Source organism: Cygnus atratus, chromosome 11, assembly GCF_013377495.2.
Source record: "Cygnus atratus isolate AKBS03 ecotype Queensland, Australia chromosome 11, CAtr_DNAZoo_HiC_assembly, whole genome shotgun sequence".
Classification (NCBI taxonomy): domain Eukaryota; kingdom Metazoa; phylum Chordata; class Aves; order Anseriformes; family Anatidae; genus Cygnus; species Cygnus atratus.
Genome location: NC_066372.1, coordinates 5,603,228 through 5,623,411, shown reverse-complemented (window position 1 = coordinate 5,623,411; position 20,184 = coordinate 5,603,228). Strand labels below are relative to the sequence as shown.

The 20,184-nt window shown below is 38.9% G+C and overlaps 1 protein-coding gene across 3 annotated transcripts; it reads right to left on the bottom strand.

The window, feature by feature from the left end:
* Positions 1–610: 610 nt before the first annotated feature.
* Positions 611–19,926, bottom strand: FAN1 (FANCD2 and FANCI associated nuclease 1). 3 transcript variants are annotated; one of them, XM_035553871.2, is made up of 14 exons: positions 19,603–19,725; positions 17,819–19,252; positions 15,048–15,188; positions 13,871–14,066; positions 12,791–13,024; positions 12,153–12,284; positions 10,679–10,787; positions 9,819–9,938; positions 8,170–8,334; positions 7,071–7,239; positions 4,430–4,533; positions 2,484–2,678; positions 1,988–2,116; positions 611–1,232 (listed from the first exon to the last, which is right to left on the bottom strand). In XM_035553871.2, the coding sequence occupies exons 2-14, from the start codon at positions 19,119–19,121 to the stop codon at positions 1,095–1,097; spliced, it is 3,135 nt and encodes a 1,044-aa protein (XP_035409764.1). In that variant the 5' UTR covers positions 19,122–19,252; positions 19,603–19,725; the 3' UTR covers positions 611–1,094. The 3 variants fall into 3 exon arrangements, with proteins under 3 accessions (XP_035409764.1, XP_035409766.1, XP_035409765.1); XM_035553873.2 differs by lacking the exon at positions 19,603–19,725 and adding an exon at positions 19,911–19,926 and having other exon boundaries at positions 665–1,232; XM_035553872.2 differs by lacking the exon at positions 19,603–19,725 and adding an exon at positions 19,339–19,461 and having other exon boundaries at positions 665–1,232.
* Positions 19,927–20,184: the final 258 nt, after the last annotated feature.

The window sequence follows — 20,184 nt, the reverse complement described above, 5'->3', positions numbered from 1 at the left end:
GTTCATACCTTTCCACAGTGAACTTCAGGTGGCTTTCTTTCACTTCCTCTAATGAAACAAAAACGTGTGTTTGTTTTTTTTTCCCCAAGAAAAGCAGGGACACTGTGTTGTAAGAAAGATGATTAAGGAAAAAAAAAATGTGCAGCTGATCTTAACTTCTCACTACATTCTATTAAGGTGTCTGCTATTTGTATGATAAACAGAATATCTGTTATCAGACAAACTTGGTATGAGAATGAAGACTCCAGAGACAAGATGTTGGCTACATGTTAAAATTGAGACAGACCCACTGGATTTTTCATGTCTTAAAAAAAGGACTTGGCTTTTGGTTCCATTTCAGTTGACTCACTTATTTGTGAAGGAGCATACACGTCCATTTATGTAGGGCAAAACTCACTATAATGAATGACGTGCAAATGAGTGCTGCAAGTTTGGCACATAACAACTCCTATCTACTACCAAAAACACTTCCCCTTTTTGCAGGTAACACATTGCAGATAACACATCTGTGAGGCACAAGGAACGATTAAGCAAGCTGTCCTTTCAGTTATAGCAGCAAATTAAAATAACATTTAAAAAAAATCTATACCTTACTCTATGCCATCATTTTGACCATATTTTTTATATTAAAAAGAGAAATTGAAATACAGAATACAAAGTAGGGACAATTGGAGACCCATGCTGGTCCTGACATCCTGGAGAGAAGGTGAGCATGAAGCCTGCACAACATAATGAATGAACTCAGGCTACCAAGACAACATGGAAACGATCAGACCTTGATGCCCCACATTTTTTATTGTAGAGAGTGTTCTCATTGGTACAAATGTGACTGCAGCTGTTTGTCTTCACTGGGCAAAGATTACTTTCCACAGATTAAATTATGAATTGTGTATAAAAGAGAGAGGCTATGTTCTTCTGAACACAAGTGACATACATTAAATCATGAATTTTTTTCAAACTATTTAGAATGTTTTGTGCTCCAAGAAGCCAGAGTTTAGAAGACAATATTTTAAATAAGCAGCAGCCAATAGTGTGTGTGTTGTGCCATTTCCTTTAAAACACCCAAGTTACCCATGTGAGCAAGACATCTCTTGTCAACTGAGGCGTTTACTCTTAGCTCCAACTGCTTGCACATGACAAACTTCTACTGTAGCACCCAGCTTCTTCAGTTCACTCAGCCAGATTATCTGCTTGTGGGACAGGCGATCGTTGGGACCTTTCACTTCCACCAGCTACAAAGAAATGATTGATTAACAGTGTGTCTTTTATGGAGGAACTGAAAAATCATTCATTCCAACAGACTAATGGAAGAATTACTTTATGGCTGTTATTGGGAACATAAGTAATACAGATTTACACGACATATGACCAGTGGGCACTAAATGATTAACCCAGGTCCCTAACTGTAAGAATGAAATTTTATGTAGTAATCACCCACCAAAACACAGCCAGAGGAACTGGTGAATGAAGAGACCACATATTCAAAGCCCGATCATCTACAACCCTATCTGTCATTCACGTCTAGTAACACAGTGCCAGCTTATACTGACAGCAACTGAAAATACATTACATCAGCTGTTTTAGTGAACTGATTTCTGCTGTTCGGCTGTGGTTTATAAATGCATAACAAGATTCTGCAACAGCTGATATGTGCAATAGTCTTCTAGCAACTATTTCACTATGATGCAAGACACAAACCATGACTGTTTACTCAATTTTTGTAGTAGAGAGAGTTCTGTAGTTAGTTCATATATTCAAGTTTTTGTGTAAGTGGTGACTTTAGCACTCCTTTCCAACAACAGTCTGAATCTGTATGGCTGCTTGAGTGCTTGCTAAACAATTGCCTTACAGTAAATTTAACCAAAAAGATCTATTCTATAACAATACCTAGTCACCTCTTGCTGGTTCTTACACCCATTACGACCACACCAAAATAAGTGATAAAATAACAGAAAAGCAATCAACCACTATTAGCTGCACACAATACCTTAAAGTGATTACTGTGAGTACTCCACACAACCAGGTCAGGCAGTCCCCCTCTGCAATGGCGCAGATCTTTGGAAAGTCGTCTAAAAACACCACTCAGAAACATTCCTCCAAGGCAAGAGACAAGGCTCTGGAAGAGAAATTTAGGCAGTTGACCTTTTTAATTTCTTGTACAGGCATTTCTCAATCCTCATAAGAATATTCTATGGCCAGTCTCAGTGTCTTATTTAGTCACAAGTAATGAGCAATTTAGATGTTATCTGCAGCAATTTTCCCTCTGTTCCCAACTACTGTTGCAGGAGAAGTGGCCATATCAGAAAAGGGTAACAGCACATGGGATTAGCGAGAAGTGTGCTGAAGTCCCCATGCAATTCCTCCCTCCCAGTCAGTCTTGACTCAGTGCCTCAGCACAAACTGTGAGCACACCATGATCTTGTGTGTGAGTTAACATTGAGCCTGATGAAGCGGCACACCCGCTCTGGACAGCAGTTATTTACCTGAACTTGCTGGAGGGAAACAAAACGTCCCCAGCTAACCAGTGCTGCTGCTTTTCCCTCCTGAGTAGTCCAGATGTCAGCAATCAACTTTGCCAGAGTCTCTGAGGAAGATGCATGAAGCTGCTGGAGTCTGGCCTCAATGACATCCCTCCTGTTCTCATAGAAGCTGTCAGTGTATAAATCCAGGGGGAATGTCTGTATGACAAGGTAAATACAGCTCTGAGGACCTGCTGGCAAAGCAGCGATTCCAAGAATGACAATGCCCTACTATGTAATTTTCTTCATCTGAGCTACCAAGTCACTCAGACTGAGACAACTGAACGTAAACATATCCATTACATAAGCCCCTATTAAACAGGAAAAGAGCTGCATATATATTAACAATTGATGTCAGTGCAGCAAACGCTGGCCACATCTTAGCCCATGCTGGTTTTTTTGAACTCTGGTCAGAGGTTTCTTTAATTAGCAGAAAACAAAATAGTGCTCTCTAATGCACCAACCAGTAATACTAGAGTTAGAATTTGTTATCAGGATCAAGACTGCTCAGCTACAGTGAAACAGTATAGGGGCAGGGGGAACAAAGCAGTGGTAAAACTGGGGAATATTAATCAAGCCTCCTAAAAGCAAAGAGACTTACGGAAATCTCTGAACCCATCACAGTATAAAAAGTCCTTAAAGCTATTATTTGATTTTGAACATGGGTAAAAATGGCAGGCAAGTAGATGAGTGCCGTTCTAGCTTTTCAAGCTCAGATGCAGAGCACTTAAAGAATATCAAATTTCAGACCTCCTTACACAAACTGCTGCCACAGCTAATTCCGAGAAATGCAGCGTAGGACTGTCTGTGTGAGCCTTCAGCTTTCATGCCTAAGGCTTGCGATAGCTTTGCTCTGTGTTAATAAGTAAAATCTAGCTAACAACAACAACTAATAAGCAAATGAGCTACAAAGGTGCTTGTAACAAGCAAGCTCAAGAGCACATGCAAGGTGTTTTGTTTTTTTAAAGAAAATAAAAAACAATAATAATAAAGAAACCCCTGCATGCCACACCTTTAAAATACAAGGAAATTTCTGCCTAAGGGAACTTATACTGATATCAATCTGTAACGTCATACAGTACAAATAATACATCTGCTTAGGGAGGAGGACCACACCAGCTGTTCTACCTCTTGGATAGGGTTCCAATTAGAAGCAATGATTAAGGTAGAAGAAAGAAGAAGAAAAATGTTGGGCTTTTTACAGCCCTACAACATCTGAGATTATAGCTCTTTAGAGTTTTCTTAGCAAATGTCACTACAGATCAAGTTTTCTAGTTGGAATTATTAAAAGGGTTTGTATCTGTAATTTGTAGTCTGTAAAGCGTCTATATAAAAGCCACAAATTTACCTGTAATCATTAAGCTTCATGACAGAGCTGATGCTGGAGGGTGTATTGTTGTTTGCTTCTTTGCTTATTAAAAAAAAAAAAAGGGTTAGCCCAAAACATGAACATATTTGGGCTGAGTGGATGGGGGTGGGGTGTGAACAAACTTGAGCTTTACAATGTGATTTCCCTTTAAAGGCTACTGAAAAGAAATTGGCTCTTTTTAACAGAGTGTGTCATCTTCAAATGATATGAACTATGATGTGAACTGTATACTATGGAATAGCAGTATTTGTACACTTAAATGACCCTTCAACCAGTGAGTTCAGATATCGGACATCTGCATTTAACCAGATGAATCCTAACCTACCTGACAGTCGACCCAGTCTTACATGGTTATTAGTTACTGAGGAGCCCTTTAGCAACAAGTCCCATGTAACAGCATAAAATAAGCAATGCCAAAACCTTTCCGAAAAGTCCCTCAGAATAAAATGTGAATCCAATCCGGAATAAGATTGTTAACACAGCTACAAATCCTAGAGCAATATGGGTAAAGAAATTAACTAAAAAAAACTTTTAAAAGTACCTGATAGGAATTTCTGAAGACATCAGGTATGTCATCCATGTAAACAATGTCCCACATTAGAATACCATACAGTGTAATAAATGTTGACCCTTCGCCATGAATACCTTAAGAGCAAATACAAATATTTCAGTCATAAAAATGGAAACATCGTTAATTTCTACAGCAACTGCATATGAAGAGCTACTAAATCAGCATGATCCAAACGAGGAACATGCTACGTCTGGTTTATACGCAGCTGAAGTTAGTATATATTAACATTGCAGCAAAAAGTTATAAATATGTTTTATTATTCAAACAGTTTGCTAATGTCTTCCATGCCAGGCTAGTTGCCTTCATTTACAGGATAAGATTAAATTACCATGCCCTGTTATAACAAGGCTTACTTTTCTAACGTTAACAATCTTTTAATACACTTTTTATAGGAACCCCATGCAGCAGGATAGGCCTAGGGAAGAGTGGCTGGAAACCTGCCTGGCAGAAAAGGACCTGGGGGTGCTGGTCGACAGCCAGATGAACATGAGCCCGTGGTGTGGCTGGGAAGGCCAGTGACATCCTGGCTTGCATCAAAAATAGTGTGGCCAGGAGGACTAGGGAACTGAAGTGATTGTCCCCTTGTATGTGGCACTGGTGAGACCACACCTCAAGTACTGCATTCAGTTTTGGGCCCCTCAATACATGAAAGATACTGAGTTGCTGGAATGCATTCAGAGAAGAGCAACGAAGCTGGTGAGGGACTAGAAGGCAGGATTTATGAGGAGCAGCCACGGGAACTGGGGCTGCTTGGTCTGGAGAACAGGAGGCTGAGGCGAGGCCTCATTACTGTACAACTACCCGAAAGGAGGCTGCAGCCCATCTTTCTCATGCGACAAGTGTTAGGATGTGAGGAAATGGCCACAAGGTGCACCGGGGAGGTTTAGGTTGGCTATCAGGAAGAATTTCATGGAAAGGGTGGTGGTTAGGCACTGAACAGGCTGCCCAGGGAAGTGGTGGAGTCCTCATCCTTGGAGGTCCTTAAGAGATGTGTGGGTGCGGCACTTACAGACACGGTTCAGTGGTGGGCTTGGTAGTGTTATGTAATGGTTGGGCTCAATCTTAAACATTTTTCTCCAACCTAAATGAGTCTATGATCACTTATATATAAAAATGTATGTATATGGGTTGGCCCTGGCTTGTAGATATATACAGGATAGCAGGAAGGGGGAGAGAATCGAAGGGCAAAAGTGAGTCGGGGAAAAAAAAAAGAAAAAAAACCTCATGGGCAGAGAAAAAGACAACTTTGTGTGACAGGGAAAACAAAAAACAAACATGATGCAAAAGCAATCAGGTACCACCAGCAGACTAGTGCCCTGCCATCTCCAAGTAATGACCTTTTAGACTGTGTTAGCACTATTCAGCAATAGCTAAAATATTTGCGTATCATCATCAACACTGTTCTGGTCACCAATCTAAATCACAGCACCATATGAGCAGCAATGAACTCCAGCCAGCTCCAATCACATCTAAAGGCCAACTGTGTGTGTGTGTGTGTGTACACATGTGCTTGTGTTTGAATATTTGAACACATAAAAATAAATTTAAATTTATTTTATATTACATGTTATATAATGACATCTATTAATAAGTATAAGGTATATAATATGTAATATAGCACAGTATGATGTAATAATAGACTACTTAAATAATTTTTATATATAACTACATTTTTACATATTTATTATATATAATTTCTGTATGTGTATGAATTAATATTTTATAAACTCTATACTATTTTACCATTTATTATATATCTATAAAATATGTGTTCTACATATACATTGTATAAATTAGTTAACACACATTATATATCACACATATTATGTGTTAAGTAATATCTTTTTTAGTATAATATTAATACCGCAGTATGGTAAAATAGAATGTATTATAGTATTTAGTATATAATATATATTATGTGATATTATATTTATCATATATATATATATATATATGTTGTATAGTGCAACATTTGTGTTATTATATATTATGTATAATATATGTATCATTTAAATGCATACTGTGAATATACCTACATATGTGTATCTTGTCATATATGTATACATACAACATATATAATTTTAGATGTCATTTATATGAACATGTATATATATATATATGCTGAGTAAAAAAATGTTTCATTATGTTCATATATATAAACAAGCATTTTCAAAAGCAGTTGTTGAGTGTCTTGCTATGGTACATACTGTTCTCATGTTCATCTAGTACCAAAAATCACTGGACATCTATTTACCTTTCCTGTAAAGTATGTATCTTCCTTAATGACACTCTCTTGAAGGTCAGTGCTAGCATTTTGCCCCTAACAAATATATAGCTGTTCACTGGTAAGAAAGCCAAAATAAGCATTTTTCTAAGGAGTGAAAGAAGAAACACTTTTTTTTCTTAATACATTTCAAAACTGCCTTTCGTACATGAAGGCAGCAATTAAAGGCCAGGAAGAAGGTCAGCTGGAAAATACATATTAGAGGATTTTGCAAAAGGAAATAGAATCAGACTGAAAACTGGTCTATTTAATTAACTAAACTGCTTAGTAAATTGGCTCTTTACTCCAATAGTTATCTTACTTTATAAAAAAAAAAGTTAACGTTACCCTGATCAAAACCATTCTGCCTGTAATGAGTTAAGGCAAGCTCCTCAACTGAGCACATGACTGTGGATACACTGAAGTCTTCGCCTCTTTCTTCGTCACCAACATCCTCCATTAGAAACACAGATTTTCCCAGTCCCATTTGAGGACACATCTTTCCTTTGATTGTAACCTGAACATATTAAAACAACTAGTTACTTCCTAGTATCTCATTTAAAAAAAACTTTAGCCTAGATATCCAAAGCCCTCCTAAAAACACAGATCTTCTTTTCAGTTTTCTTAAACCAAAACCTGACTGCTTCCAAAAATCAAGTGAGTAAAATTTAGCTGGCAATTCCCTTGAAACCATCCTGTTAAAAGATTAATTTCTCAATGGCAAATCAGCTTTTCCAAACTGGCAAATTTTTCAGAAAAAAAAAAAATCTCATAAAAATGCTGAGCAGAATGGAATGTTAGTATTTCCATATACGAGACCAAGATGAAAGAATACAGACAACTGAAGAGACAGATTCTGGCCTGAAAAAAGAAGGGCTGTAGGGAGGTATGCAGTGACAGGGCTGAGGGAGAACAAGGCTCTGCTCTGACTTTGCCCACATACAAATCTTTTGTAGTAGGGAAAAGAATGTTTGTTGTTTTTTTTTAAAAAAAGGCATTCCAATATGATGCAAGTGCACTGTATTGCATAGTTTCATAGGGTATATTTAGAGTGCGTAACTCCGAAAGACTGTAAAAGAAACCCTTGCTTCTTCTTGTGCCATTAGTCTAATGCTCACATCATCCTACTACTTTTTCTTACACACAGAATGCCTGAAGACATCAGAGGCAATGCACAGACTTGCTCAGGCTCTTCTGACAGAAAAGTTCTGAGGGTGTTACTGGTACTAATTAATGGGGTTTAGATATAAACAGATTTGCACAAAAGGAGTTTGTACATGAGGTTTTTGTTTTAGAAACACATTTGCCTTCACTTTCCTAGAGCAGAAGTAAGCCAGAGTTTGGTGAATAGCACATACTGACAGTTTCCCAGATTACTTCTTCTTGTCAAAATGATAAAGACTTCATGAGATTGTATATCTCAGAAGCTCCCGGCATCTTTACTTACATGAGTCACATCCTCCACAGTTATGACTGGCAGATCATGCAACAGGCATCTGAACTGCCTGCAGCTTGGTGAGTCTCTGATGCGAAGGGCCCGCTGGTAGAGAGAGAGACGATGCCCAGTACGTACAAATGGGTCTGCCAGTCCATTTCTAATGCAGTCAATGGCCTAGCAAAGATCAAGATAACGAGCAGTAATTTAGAAAGACCTATGCAAATCTTTCTATTCTTACCAGGACTAATTGATTTAAGGAGCACAAAAATGTGAATGCAAAAAGCCAGCACATAAACAGGGCTGCCTTTCTTATATGTGTAATGAAGTTCTAGCTATTATTTTGCATTGGAAGTCTTCTGGATTAAAATTTTGATTGCACTGGTACATTAAAAAGGAATTACTATCCATTCATACTGATCAATATAAGACTGAGTGTAAAATCTACATAAGTGACTAGAAAAAAGTTAGCTCTAAGGTAAATAAGCTTAATACTTTTAAGCCTGTTTCTTAATACTTAAATGGAAACAGAAGGACTAGATCATTTGTACAAGAATGCACATGCAGAGCAACGTTTAGACCGATGCACAACTGCACTGAAGAAGATCCAGGGCTAATTCTAGAGTTAAAAAAAATAATAATTCAGTTATTCAGTTAGTACGTCACAGTTGTGACGTACTGTCTTTCTGTGACTTGGAAAGGCATTTTGTCCTAATTTATAAATGACTGAGACTCTTCCTTTGTACAACTTCCAATTCAAAATCTAGAAATAGCCTGATGTCAAGCTACAAGATGCAGAAGAGACACTGCAGACACCAGACAGCCTATGGTATTATTTCCTATTAACAGAGTTACAGAATTAAATACAACAGAAAGTACAAGCATTTAATCCCAATTCTCAATAGCCTTGCTGAGGCAAGTAAGCAACAGCAAGAAAAAAAAAGTTATTCTCAGCTAATTTTAAGTAACTCTACAACTGGTACTGTTCCTTGACTTAAATCATTTTTTTTCACCTCAATTTTTCACTGCCAAATTAGTCATATCTCTTAGGTGTGTTTAATTATATTGGCTTTCTTTAATTATTAGATAAAAGTTGATTTTCAGTCTCCCTGTCCCACTTTGCTGTGACATAAATTGTCCATCAGTTTCATTTTCAGTCACTAACATTATTTCTGCTTTGTGTGTAACGGACAAGAAAAATGGACATAATCTTCCTGTATTTACAAATCCTCAAACAGCTGATACAACTACCACCTCCTGTTTTGTTTCTTTATTCCAGATATGGCCTTTTCATGACTTGGGTTCAGAAGCATAAGCATTTACTGCACATAACTTCTCTGCTTCTCCGATATCAGGCATATTTATAAGGAAGAACAGAAGAGGATGCTGCTGATTGGTAACTCTATACAATCCCTCAAGCCTCTTCTACACAACACAAAAAAGTTGGTCAACCAAGGACGAAGGTACACTCAATATGCAGAAATTATTATATTTCTTAGGAGAAAGTGGTTCCCCGACCTTGGGATTTCTACCAACATATGCACTTTTAGAAGAGCCTACCTAGATGTTCTTTTCATGAAATAATATGTATTTAAAAAATGTTTTCAGACAATGCCTGCAGTGTTTCCAGCCACACAGCATGCAATTGTGATGATAGATACCTTCTTAGTGTTTTTCAAGTGCTGATGTAAATTCAGAGCGAGACGGTCCCACCATCGCCCTCTGCTGTCAGTACAATACACATCCTGAGACAAAAGAGTCTGCAGCTCCTTCACCGCTTCCTGTAGCGACAGGGATGTATTTTTATTAACTGAGTTAGAAAACAAAGTTTAAGTTCCATTATATAAATTGCTTATAATTTTCCCTTCTAATTGCTGGTACTGTAAAAACTTTGCACAATTCAAACCCCATTTTTACTCCAGCACCATAAGTATTCAGTTGTCTGTGTATATCTTAGGAACTCTAAGATAAAAAGAGATATTTTTATGTAAGCTTAAAGCTTAGCTGTAAAAATAAAATATTTTTGTCTTCCTTGTTGTATATGAAAAAGGCCTGATTTTTACTTGTTACTTTTCTGCAGAGGCAGTCTTTCTCAGAATAATATGTCTTTATCTAACATAAAAGTCAGAGGACTTTGGAGATCTTAGCTCCTCAGTTAAAGAGGCAGAAGATTTCACAAAGGACTTTTCTTCCAAGATTTTCACTTTTAAAGGCAAAAACCAAACTTGTGAAACAAAGATACCTTCAAATAATGATAGAGTCTCGTTAACAATATTATGGCATATTACACATGCCAAAGCATAAGCATAAATCAACACAATCTAAAAAAATGGGGTTTCCTTTATAACCTAAAACATACAGAAAAAAAAAAAAAAGACACTTTGTACTTAAAAGTAATCTGTTAAGAGAACTGTAGCAAGTCATGGCAAACATCACCATTTTCCAGCCAGGTCAGAAGTAAAAATGATACATAAAGCTACATTAAAAATGTTTTCCTGTTCACCTTACCACCTCACCTTACCTTGTACATGTGAAGTCTCTGCAAAATTTCAACACCTTGAGAAAGTATTCTTGTATATACCCAGCCAACTGTGAAACGTCGCAGGTACTCAGGTAGAACTCTGTGATAGCTGAAAGGTAAGAGCAGCTCAGGAGATTCATTTAATGATGGCAATTTAAATTCTTAAAAATTCTCTTACTAAGAATACTTAGAATCAAAGCATTTAAAACATGCAATGCCTTATATATGGATTGGGTTCTGCAAGTCAAGAACCCAAAGATAACCATATAGCTGAGGTAGCAATTGTAAGCTGCATTTGTGCAACATTATTTGGTTTCAAGAAATTTGTTGAAAGAAGATATTCAAGATACTGGTTTTCAAGAAAAGAATTAGGTTCTGCATCAGATGCAAAGCAGTAAATTACTACATCGTTTTTCCTTACTGCTAACTTGTTCTCATAAGTCAAACTTCAGAAACTCAGCTGAACAGAAGGAAAAGGCTGGAACAAGCATTTCCTGCCCTAAAAGAAGATTAATGCCTTTGGGGTAGGCACCTCTATGTTTCAAAAAATTACTGAAATTTAAATAGGTTTTTCCACTGCCTTCAGTGTGAAATAGACTAGAACTCACAGAATCATAGAATCACAGAATCACAGAATCGTCTAGGTTGGAAGAGACCTCCAAGATCATCTAGTCCAACCTCTGTCCTAACACTAACAAGACCTCCACTAAACCATATCACTAAGGACTACATCTAAACGTCTTTTAAAGACCTCCAGGGATGGCGACTCAACCACTTCCCTGGGCAGTCCATTCCAATGCCTAACAACCCTTTCAGTAAAGAAGTTCTTCCTAATAAACTCCATGCAACCCTCCATGAACATTACTTTAAATCAGTTGCCATGACAATGAATATAATGTCAAACTTAACACTTTAACTTTCAGTGCATCATTAAACCAGAGAACAAAATAATTAACACAAAAAACAGTGAAGGACGCTTCAAAAACTACACATTACTTCAGTTCTCAGATCTTCAGTGGTGTTTCCTGAATGACACACAATTGGAATTTTCAATAGATGAATAATAACCCACTATGTTTTCCCATAACCTTTGCAACATTCTTTTGTTCACAGTGAATTTTAAATTCTGCTGATTGCTATTTGTCTAAAAGCCATAAAAACAAACTATGATGAGGGAAAAATAAGGCTCTTGTTCTCCTGCATTGGCATGTAGAACAGAAGTGTTTTAGTGCTTTATCCATGCCTACCAATTCATTCCCAAGGCTTTAGAAAAAGGCTTTTTCACAGATACCACTTAAAAGCTAAACAAACAACCAGGAAGTTCAAAGCTTTCAAGAACCTTAAAGTTTCTAAATTTATCAGGCTTGAATAATATCACAAGTCTATAAGCCTCTCTCAAAAGGAACAGTACCAAAAGTAAGACAATGCACTTAGTAGTCACTTATGAACACTGTGCTCATTTCCAGTTTACTACCTCAAAGAGGGGTGATTTTTCAGTTCATTCCACATTTCTTTCGCACACGTATAGAGATGATTAGCTTCTTCCAAGTTCCCATTTACCACTGCAGTGGCTATATCATTTGACAGATGAGCAGCAGTTGCATACCTACAGGAAAAACACATAATCACTGCTTTAGGATCAAGAAGCATTTATAGTTAAAAGAAATCAATTCCTCCATACAGTACTTTCTAAAAACTCCCTTCCAGTCTCCAAAGACATAGAACTGTGCAGCCAACTTTATTCTTAATCTTGTAGGATCAGCAAAGTTTATACTAGCAGGACATACTACATTTAAAAGTACTTATAAACTGGAGAACATATTTTTGGTTTTGTTAGGTTCCATTCTAATAATCACAGCGATGTAAGAAGCAACTTTCATCAGCAGATACCATCAAACAAATGAATATGCTATTTTAGTTCAAAATAGAAGCCATTGTGAGTTACAAATCTTACTTGGACACAACACTGCATCTTAAATCACTGCAAAAGTGCACTTCTACCTATTCACATCTGTAGTTCTATATGATGAATATCTTATTTGCCTATACAAGTACTGCAGTAAAGCTTTTCTAGAAGAAAATAGATTTCCAAACTGCCAAAGCTTCCCGTACCTGATAAGATCTTCTCTGTCCTGGAAGATTTGTATTTTCCTATTTACAGTGTAACTGGGGAATACCATACGCCCCATGTTTACCATAAGGACTGTGGAGAGCTGACTTTGACCAGCACTACCAGCTTCTTCATCCTCTACTGACTCAGAAAGTGAAAATAGCAGCAGGATTCGAGAAAAGACAGCCCGAGGGCCTTTACAGACCCTGACAGATCTTCCAGCTAGATCCTTCGCCCTGTAAGGATAAATAAAATGATTATACAATTAGTTTTTCCCATCAGTTATAAAATTCAAATATCATGAATGAAGTATGAGAATTTTTTCATTTTCACACCATTTGCTGCATAAACTTAATTTTCATAGAGTCATAGAACATCCCAAGTTGGAAGGGACCCACACGGATCATCAAGTCCAACGCCTGGCTCCACACAGGACCACCTAAAAATCACACTATAGGCCTGACGGCTGTGTCCAAACACTTCCTGAATTTCGGCAGGCTTGGTGGTATGATCACTTCCCTGGGGAGCCTATTCCAGTGCCCAGCCACTCTATCAGATTTTCCCTGAAAGAAGCAGTTTGAGAAACCACATAATGCACATAATCTATCATGAAAAGCCAAAGGATCGCATTAACTAACAAAAAGTGTAAGGACCATCCACAAGCAGAATAAATTGGAACTAACTGCCCTTTGGGTGCAACCACTCCTGTTGCTATGCCAGGCAGGACCAACATGAAACAAGATGTAGTTAGCTGGTAAGGCAATATTTACAGATCACAGTTTGGAATCCTAGGTTTTGGGACTGCATCAAGCCCTTTCATACAAGACAAGCTTTTTGCTACTTCTCCACAGAGCAGCAAAGATTTGAACAAGATATTCTCTGATCTTAGGGGACAACTAATATTTCAGCTGTCAACTACAGAAAAGAGCAGTACGTTCCCGAAGTTTATATGGCTAAGCAATTTTTTATACTTTAATTTACTAAATGCATTCCTCTCTTCTAAAGGCATGTTGAGTCTTTCAAAGCATAACTTACATTCACCTGCAAAACGTAACTATAGATTTAAACAGCTTAAGAGGTACCTTTTTAAAATCACTGTCCCAATACCAGCCTGACTCCTGCTGAAGACTGAACGTTGTTTTGCCAATCTCTGGAAATCATCCACAAGTTGCTGTTTCTGACTGTTCGGGTTTGGCAAGTGAAAGATCTTTGCTAATGTTTTTAGCTCAGGGGCTGAAAGCAAATCCAGCCCTTCACACAGGTCTTCCAGTTCAGATTCTAGAAGTAAAATAATTCACATACATTCATTATGTGCTATACATACACATTCAATCAACAGTTCAAAGTATAGTACATTCATATAACCTAGTACTAATCTAATGATTCAGATTCTTCCAAGTATATTATTGATGCTAGCTGGTCCAGCTTGAAATTCATTATCTTCAAAGGTCCAGTCTGAAGGAATGGAACAAGAAGAAGTAATCCCTTTGTAGCTTCAAAGAAAAAGCAAATACAAAGAAATTTTGCTGAGTTACAAGAACAGCTGCTCAAGAAAAACTTCTCTCTTCCTGATGACTGAAACTTCCCAAGGCAAAAAAAATGTACTGCCAGGGAGCAGCATGAGTGGGGGCTGCTCCACAGGGGTAAATGAACCAGGAGTCACAGGTGAGCACAGCACAGGCAGTGTCTTCACCATCCCTGGTGCAGTCCCACTGTAAACAAAGAGAACAGGCAGATCAAACGTCCTGATAACAGAGCCTACTGGCAGCCCTAGAAAAGGCAAGATGGTGAATCAGGTCCAGGGTCCATTTAAGGGATGAGACAGACCTAGAGACAAGCCTACAGTTTAGGTCTGAGACCCATCCACAGTACATGGCCAGAGGCAAGACTGGAAACAACTGGCAGCGTTGGTTGGAGGTCCGTCTCCCAAACCATGCCAGGGACAGAGCTGAAGACAGGTTCACCTGGCAAGACAGCTCACAGGTCACGGTCTGAGATGGGGCTGATGAGGGCAAGTAAGGCTGACTGGTGCATCAGTGGCACTGACATTTATTCTCTTCTCCCTGTAACATACTTTGCTCCAACTGCTTCTGTTATTAACGTAACATAACACAGGACTCATCGACCCAAAGCCTGGAGTTATTCTGCTCCTCTAATTCTCTTCTCAATGTACAGACAAGCACGTAGTACATTAAATGCTAACATGCCCCAATACGTTTTATTTATAATACTTTTAATACTTATTAATGCTGGCCATACCTGTCTGCAGAAATCTGGCTTCAACCAGTTCTTCAATTATTGGTGACAAATCCAAACTTATCTCTCCATACTCTATTTTGTTCACTTTTAACCAGTTCAGCTTGCGTTGAAAAAGTCTCACATATAACTTCTGCCCACCAACTGCAAATTTTATTTAAAACAATGAAAGAAAACAAAAACATTAAATTCTAAAACACGGTACTATGCATACTCACTACCTTACCTACAAAAATTACTGTGATGCAGATATCCTGTAAAACACATTTTAAATCTGCCTGTGTTCTATAGACAGACTTGGTAAAACAACAGAACCTACCTTTCAAAGTAATCATTGCTCATTAGAATCCTTAAGTTCTGTAGGTAATAGAAACTATTACCATGGATTTTGTAGGTAACAAACATTGCTGAAATTTTCTTTGGACACACCCTTTAAGAAATATTTTCTAGGAAATGACAACTTTATTTTATTTATAACTCTGCATAATGTGACTTTAAATAGGTCTTTTTGCTTTCTTTAATACTTGAGCAATAAGCAACCATTTGATGCTGAGGAAACAAAAGAAGCTGTAGTTTGGTGATTTCAGAATCACAGAACACTTCTCAGTGTAGTAGTCTTTGGATTCTTATTTTTACCAAAGATATAAAAACCTAATTTTAATAATATATTTATTGAAGACAAGAATAAAACTCCTATTGATTTGATTTTTGTCAGGGAAGACATCACTTAAACTAACTTTAAAAAACACTTTTAAAATACTAACAATGCTGCAATTTGACCAAATAATAACTTATTAAATCTTAGCTGAAATTTGCCTAGCTATTCTTACTACATTCAGCACCCTTCTGAATAACTATCTCACCCCTCATTAACTTCTAATTTATTTATCCGTTTGGTGATTGGCAATGCTCTCCATCCACTTTTTGCTGCTCACCCACTTTTGAGAAAACTAGGCAGGAGGGAAGGACTACTTCCAATTTAATTCTTTTAAAAATATCATTCCTTTCTTAATACATAACTCATGGAAGAATTGCAGACTTTTATCAGAAAATAATGAAATACTGGAGAATACCTATGCTCAAGCTATTTAATTTATAGCATTAAGCATGTATGTGTACTTTTTCTAGTTATAACTGAGAGGCGATACTTGCTTAGGTAGAAACTACTAATGTGGAATAGATATCTTATCTACCTGAACTTTTAAAGTATTCTGTCCAAGATTTCTTGAAGGTAAAGACATCCATCACTTGTCCAGAAATCATTATCTATTGACTTAATACTATACGACCACGTCTCGTAGCTGAATCATTGTTTTTCCTACCCTGCAAAGAGAGTGTTTTATTTGTGACTGTAGCAGTCAGTGCAGACATGGATTTGTCAGCTCTACTCTGCAATAACTTTTTTTTTCTGTATTCTGAACTCCTGTGAGAGAGGAACCCTAAACTCATTGAAAGAGAAACAAGTGTACAAGTACTGATCAAGAGAAGGGGGTGTAGAAATGAGAAAGCTGTATCCTGATTTTTTCTTCTAATATTGGTTGAAGTAGCTAAAGCCCACATCCACTAGCTACCTAACTGTAAGCTTATTCCCAGATCTCCTTTGAATGTAAATGAGCCAATAAAAACTTTTGTTGCTTTTATTCCGTTCTTTCTTTACATACGCCGATTTTAACTACCCTAACATAAGCAATGTATTATCAAGCTTTATGTCACTGTATATGCATTTAGGTGGAGAAGGCTAAATAATATTCTTATGGCTCTGAGTGCACCAAATGGCTCTACCAGGCAGACTGCAGGGAAGGGCTGTGGGAAGCATGACCAGGGCGTCCCCATCCACTCGGAGCTGTGCTGCTGCTCAGGTTGTTGGCCTGGGCTCTTGCCTGAGCCATGCACTGGTGTGCCGGCATCCGGCAGGCACCTCGCTGGCTTTGCTTCCTGGCTTGACCATGTGCCTGCCCTGCAGTTGTGGGCTGGCCCCAAGTCCCGCCACCGCTGCAGCACAGCTGGCTGGGGTTACTGACACCGGTCCCACTCAGCAGCGTGGGTCTGCACCCCCAGGTGAGGAGGGGACACGGCACCTTGCCTGCCCCGCTGCCCGCTCAGGCTGCTGGCTCATCTTCCCTTGCAGAGCAGCTGCCCCCTGACAAATACAGACCTATGTTACAATCTCGTCTTACTTACGATAGACTCATAACTTGTATTAGCATTAGTTTTTGTATTTAGTGTTAGTGCATGTAATTAGTACAATATAATCTGTAAGACTTTACTTGTGATCATTGCAGAAAATGCCTAAGTTTAGAACTTAGGTTTCAGAATAGTTTCAGAACTATTATTTTAAGATCTATGTGTATAGCACAGGCCTTTTTATAACCCCATTCTGCAGAACTTCCATATGTATTAACCATTAAAATCTTGGTATTAACTGATGGTCTTTTTTTGTGGATTGATGTTTAAACACAGAAGCAAGTTGATTTGAGATTCTAAAAAAAATTTATTTTTCTAGTTAAGCTACAGAAATAACCACATTCGTATATTTTTAATTCTCTCCTTATTTCATGCAATCTCTACTATTTATTATTACTTTCTCTTAAAGCAGCATTAGGAAAATTTACCTACTAGAAGCTACTGGAGGGATACACCTCCTGAGAAAAAGGAGTTTCTTCCATGAAGCAGTTTAACAAGCTGAACTGCCCACTGGTATAGTACTCTTCACTTAAAACTATATAAGTTCTCTCTACAAGAGACAGCATGAGAATGTAAAAATAGAAGGGTACCTGATAATTGGCAGAACTTAGTAATAATGTTCATATCTTGATCATCAAATAGTCTCACATCATCTTCATTCTCCAAGACTGCTCGCAACACCACTAAAAAATTCTGGAGGTAATATGGTTGACCAGGAGTGTTGGGAACAGAGATAACCTCATTTATTTTGTCTAAAATGTCACCAATGGAATTTTGAAACTCCACCTTTTGCACAGTTTCTGAAAAATTATGATTAAGGTCATCCTTAAAGTGTTCAAGAACTTCCACAGGAAGTACCTGTACATCACCCTTTTCAAAGCAATTTTGTGTACAACAGTTCACTTCCATTTCGGAAGACGGAATAAGTTGAGTGTGAAGCTGAGTCTTTACCTCCAAACTACTGATCGGCTCTGCTGAAGTATAAATGGCTAAATGTGTTTCAAAATTATCAGGATTAAGCATCACACCTTCAGATCTACTTTCTGTTTTGGTGTTCCTTGTACCAAATGGTAATCTCTTGCTGTTAACAGCTGGTAGTGATACCTGAACAACATCCACAAGGTCTTCCCTACTACATTTGTTTATTTCTTCTTGAAATTCAGATTCCTTTTTTGAAGGATTTTGTTCCTCATGCTCTCCCTGAGCAAGCTCATTTTCTTTCTGAGAACTATGCCCAGAAAAAATCTCAGCATCAGCATCATCCAGTGTTGCAGCACTTTTGCACATATTGTGAACAGCTGGAGGTGACGAGTCGATCTCTTTATATACTACCTGTTTTCCTCCCTGGACGCAACGTCTTCTGGACAGTTTAGATGACAAGCTTCCCAAAGAGACAATTTTAACTGTTTGATCCCTTGGTTCACTGTGAACTCTACAGTCCAAACTACTGTTGCTAAAATAAGGGCTAATATGTTGTGCCGCACTCCCTTCTGTTTTCAATGAACTGCTTTTGGAAGGACTTGGTCTTAGATTTGAGAGGTTTTTTGAGAAGTACGGGCTGGAATTATTGTCCACATTTGCACCCAGAGGACCTTCACTCTTTCCAGAGCTCAGTGTTGAATCAACACCACCCAGCTCACCATGGCTGCTTGGACACATGGCATCCATGTGCTCATTTATTCCGTATCTTGGTACCATTTGCCCACACATGGGACAGGTAATTTTTGCAGGGGGAACATTGTTAAAAAATGAAATAATAGAGGAGGATTCTGAATGTAGAGATGGTGTTCCTTTAATTTCCACTTTCTTTGCTGTTTCTTTTTTTTTCTTCTTTTTACTCAGTGACAAACTTACTCGGGATCTTTTACTTTCTGAAGACCTAGCTTCTGACATTATGGAACTTCAGAGCATTTACATGGCACGTGCAACTTCAGTCAGGTCATACTTCCTTATCCTGCAGTATTTAAAAGGAAAAAGAGACTTCTCTCGGCTTTGCATTATCCATCTGCAATCCTGTGACATCCCTTTAAGAGGAAAATAAACAAAAAGTTGAACGAAAGATTTTCTAAGATACCAAACGCAATGAAGATGAAAGGTAAAGGGAAAAAACCTGAACGCAAGCCCGTAGCCCAGTCAGCTCACGCTCCCCGGTCCCTCAGCTACCCGTAGGCCCGGTACTCCCGGTGCTGAGCTCCCCTCACAGGCGCCACGCGGTGCCCACGCGTGCCAGACCGCCGCCGCCCGCCCGGGCCCTTCTCCTCACGGCGCCGAGGCACGGCCCCCGCCGCCGCGTCTCCCGGGCCCGCTCTGCGCTGCGGGCACGGCCCCGCCGCCCCCAGCCCCCCATCCGCTCCCCCCGGCTTCCCTCACGTACCGGCACCGCCGCCGAGCCACCCCCGCCGCGCCGCGGGCGGGGAGCTGAGGGAGGCGGGCGCTAGGGCCCGGGGCCGCCCCATGCAGGCCGCGCAGCGCAGCGCCGATGGCGGCAGCAGGCCTGGGGAGCCGAGCGCGGAGCGCGGCGTCACGCCCAGCGGCCCCGTCCAAGCACGAAGGGGGTGGTAAAGGCAGACCTCTAACGGGGTAATTTAAAGCTTTCACAGCTCTGTTCAGTCACCAGAGGGGCATATACTTAAGTACTTCTACCCTGAGAATAAAGCTTTAAGTTAAACAGCTCCTGCTTACTGAGTTACTGCTGGCTTACAGGTTGCTCTGCGCTCCCTGCGTTACGGCCCTCAGCTTTTCCCTACTCTGAGGAAGCTGTTCCTGGAGGAGTCCCACCGTGACACAGCCGAGGCAATGTTAAAAAAGGCAAGAAAATACGTTAAAGAAAGTAGATGTCTATCAAAGATGTATACCAACGCTAATTTAGGAAATATTAATCACTTCTTTGCTCTGTTTTTAAAGGGATGTCATCCTTCCAAGGCTGACCAAAGTTATAGTCAAGCTGTTCATGAAA

Bases quoted from the DNA above. Each gene is read 5' to 3' on its own strand.
- FAN1 (XM_035553873.2), bottom strand. From the start codon at position 19,121: ATGTCAGAAGCTAGGTCTTCAGAAAGTAAAAGATCCCGAGTAAGTTTG. The intron at 14,067-15,047 runs GTATGGCCAGCA...TTTTACTTCTAG, and splicing joins AGCCAGATTTCTGCAGACAG to AATCTGAACTGGAAGACCTG. The intron at 13,025-13,870 runs GTACCTCTTAAG...TTATCCTTACAG, and splicing joins GGGACAGTGATTTTAAAAAG to GGCGAAGGATCTAGCTGGAA.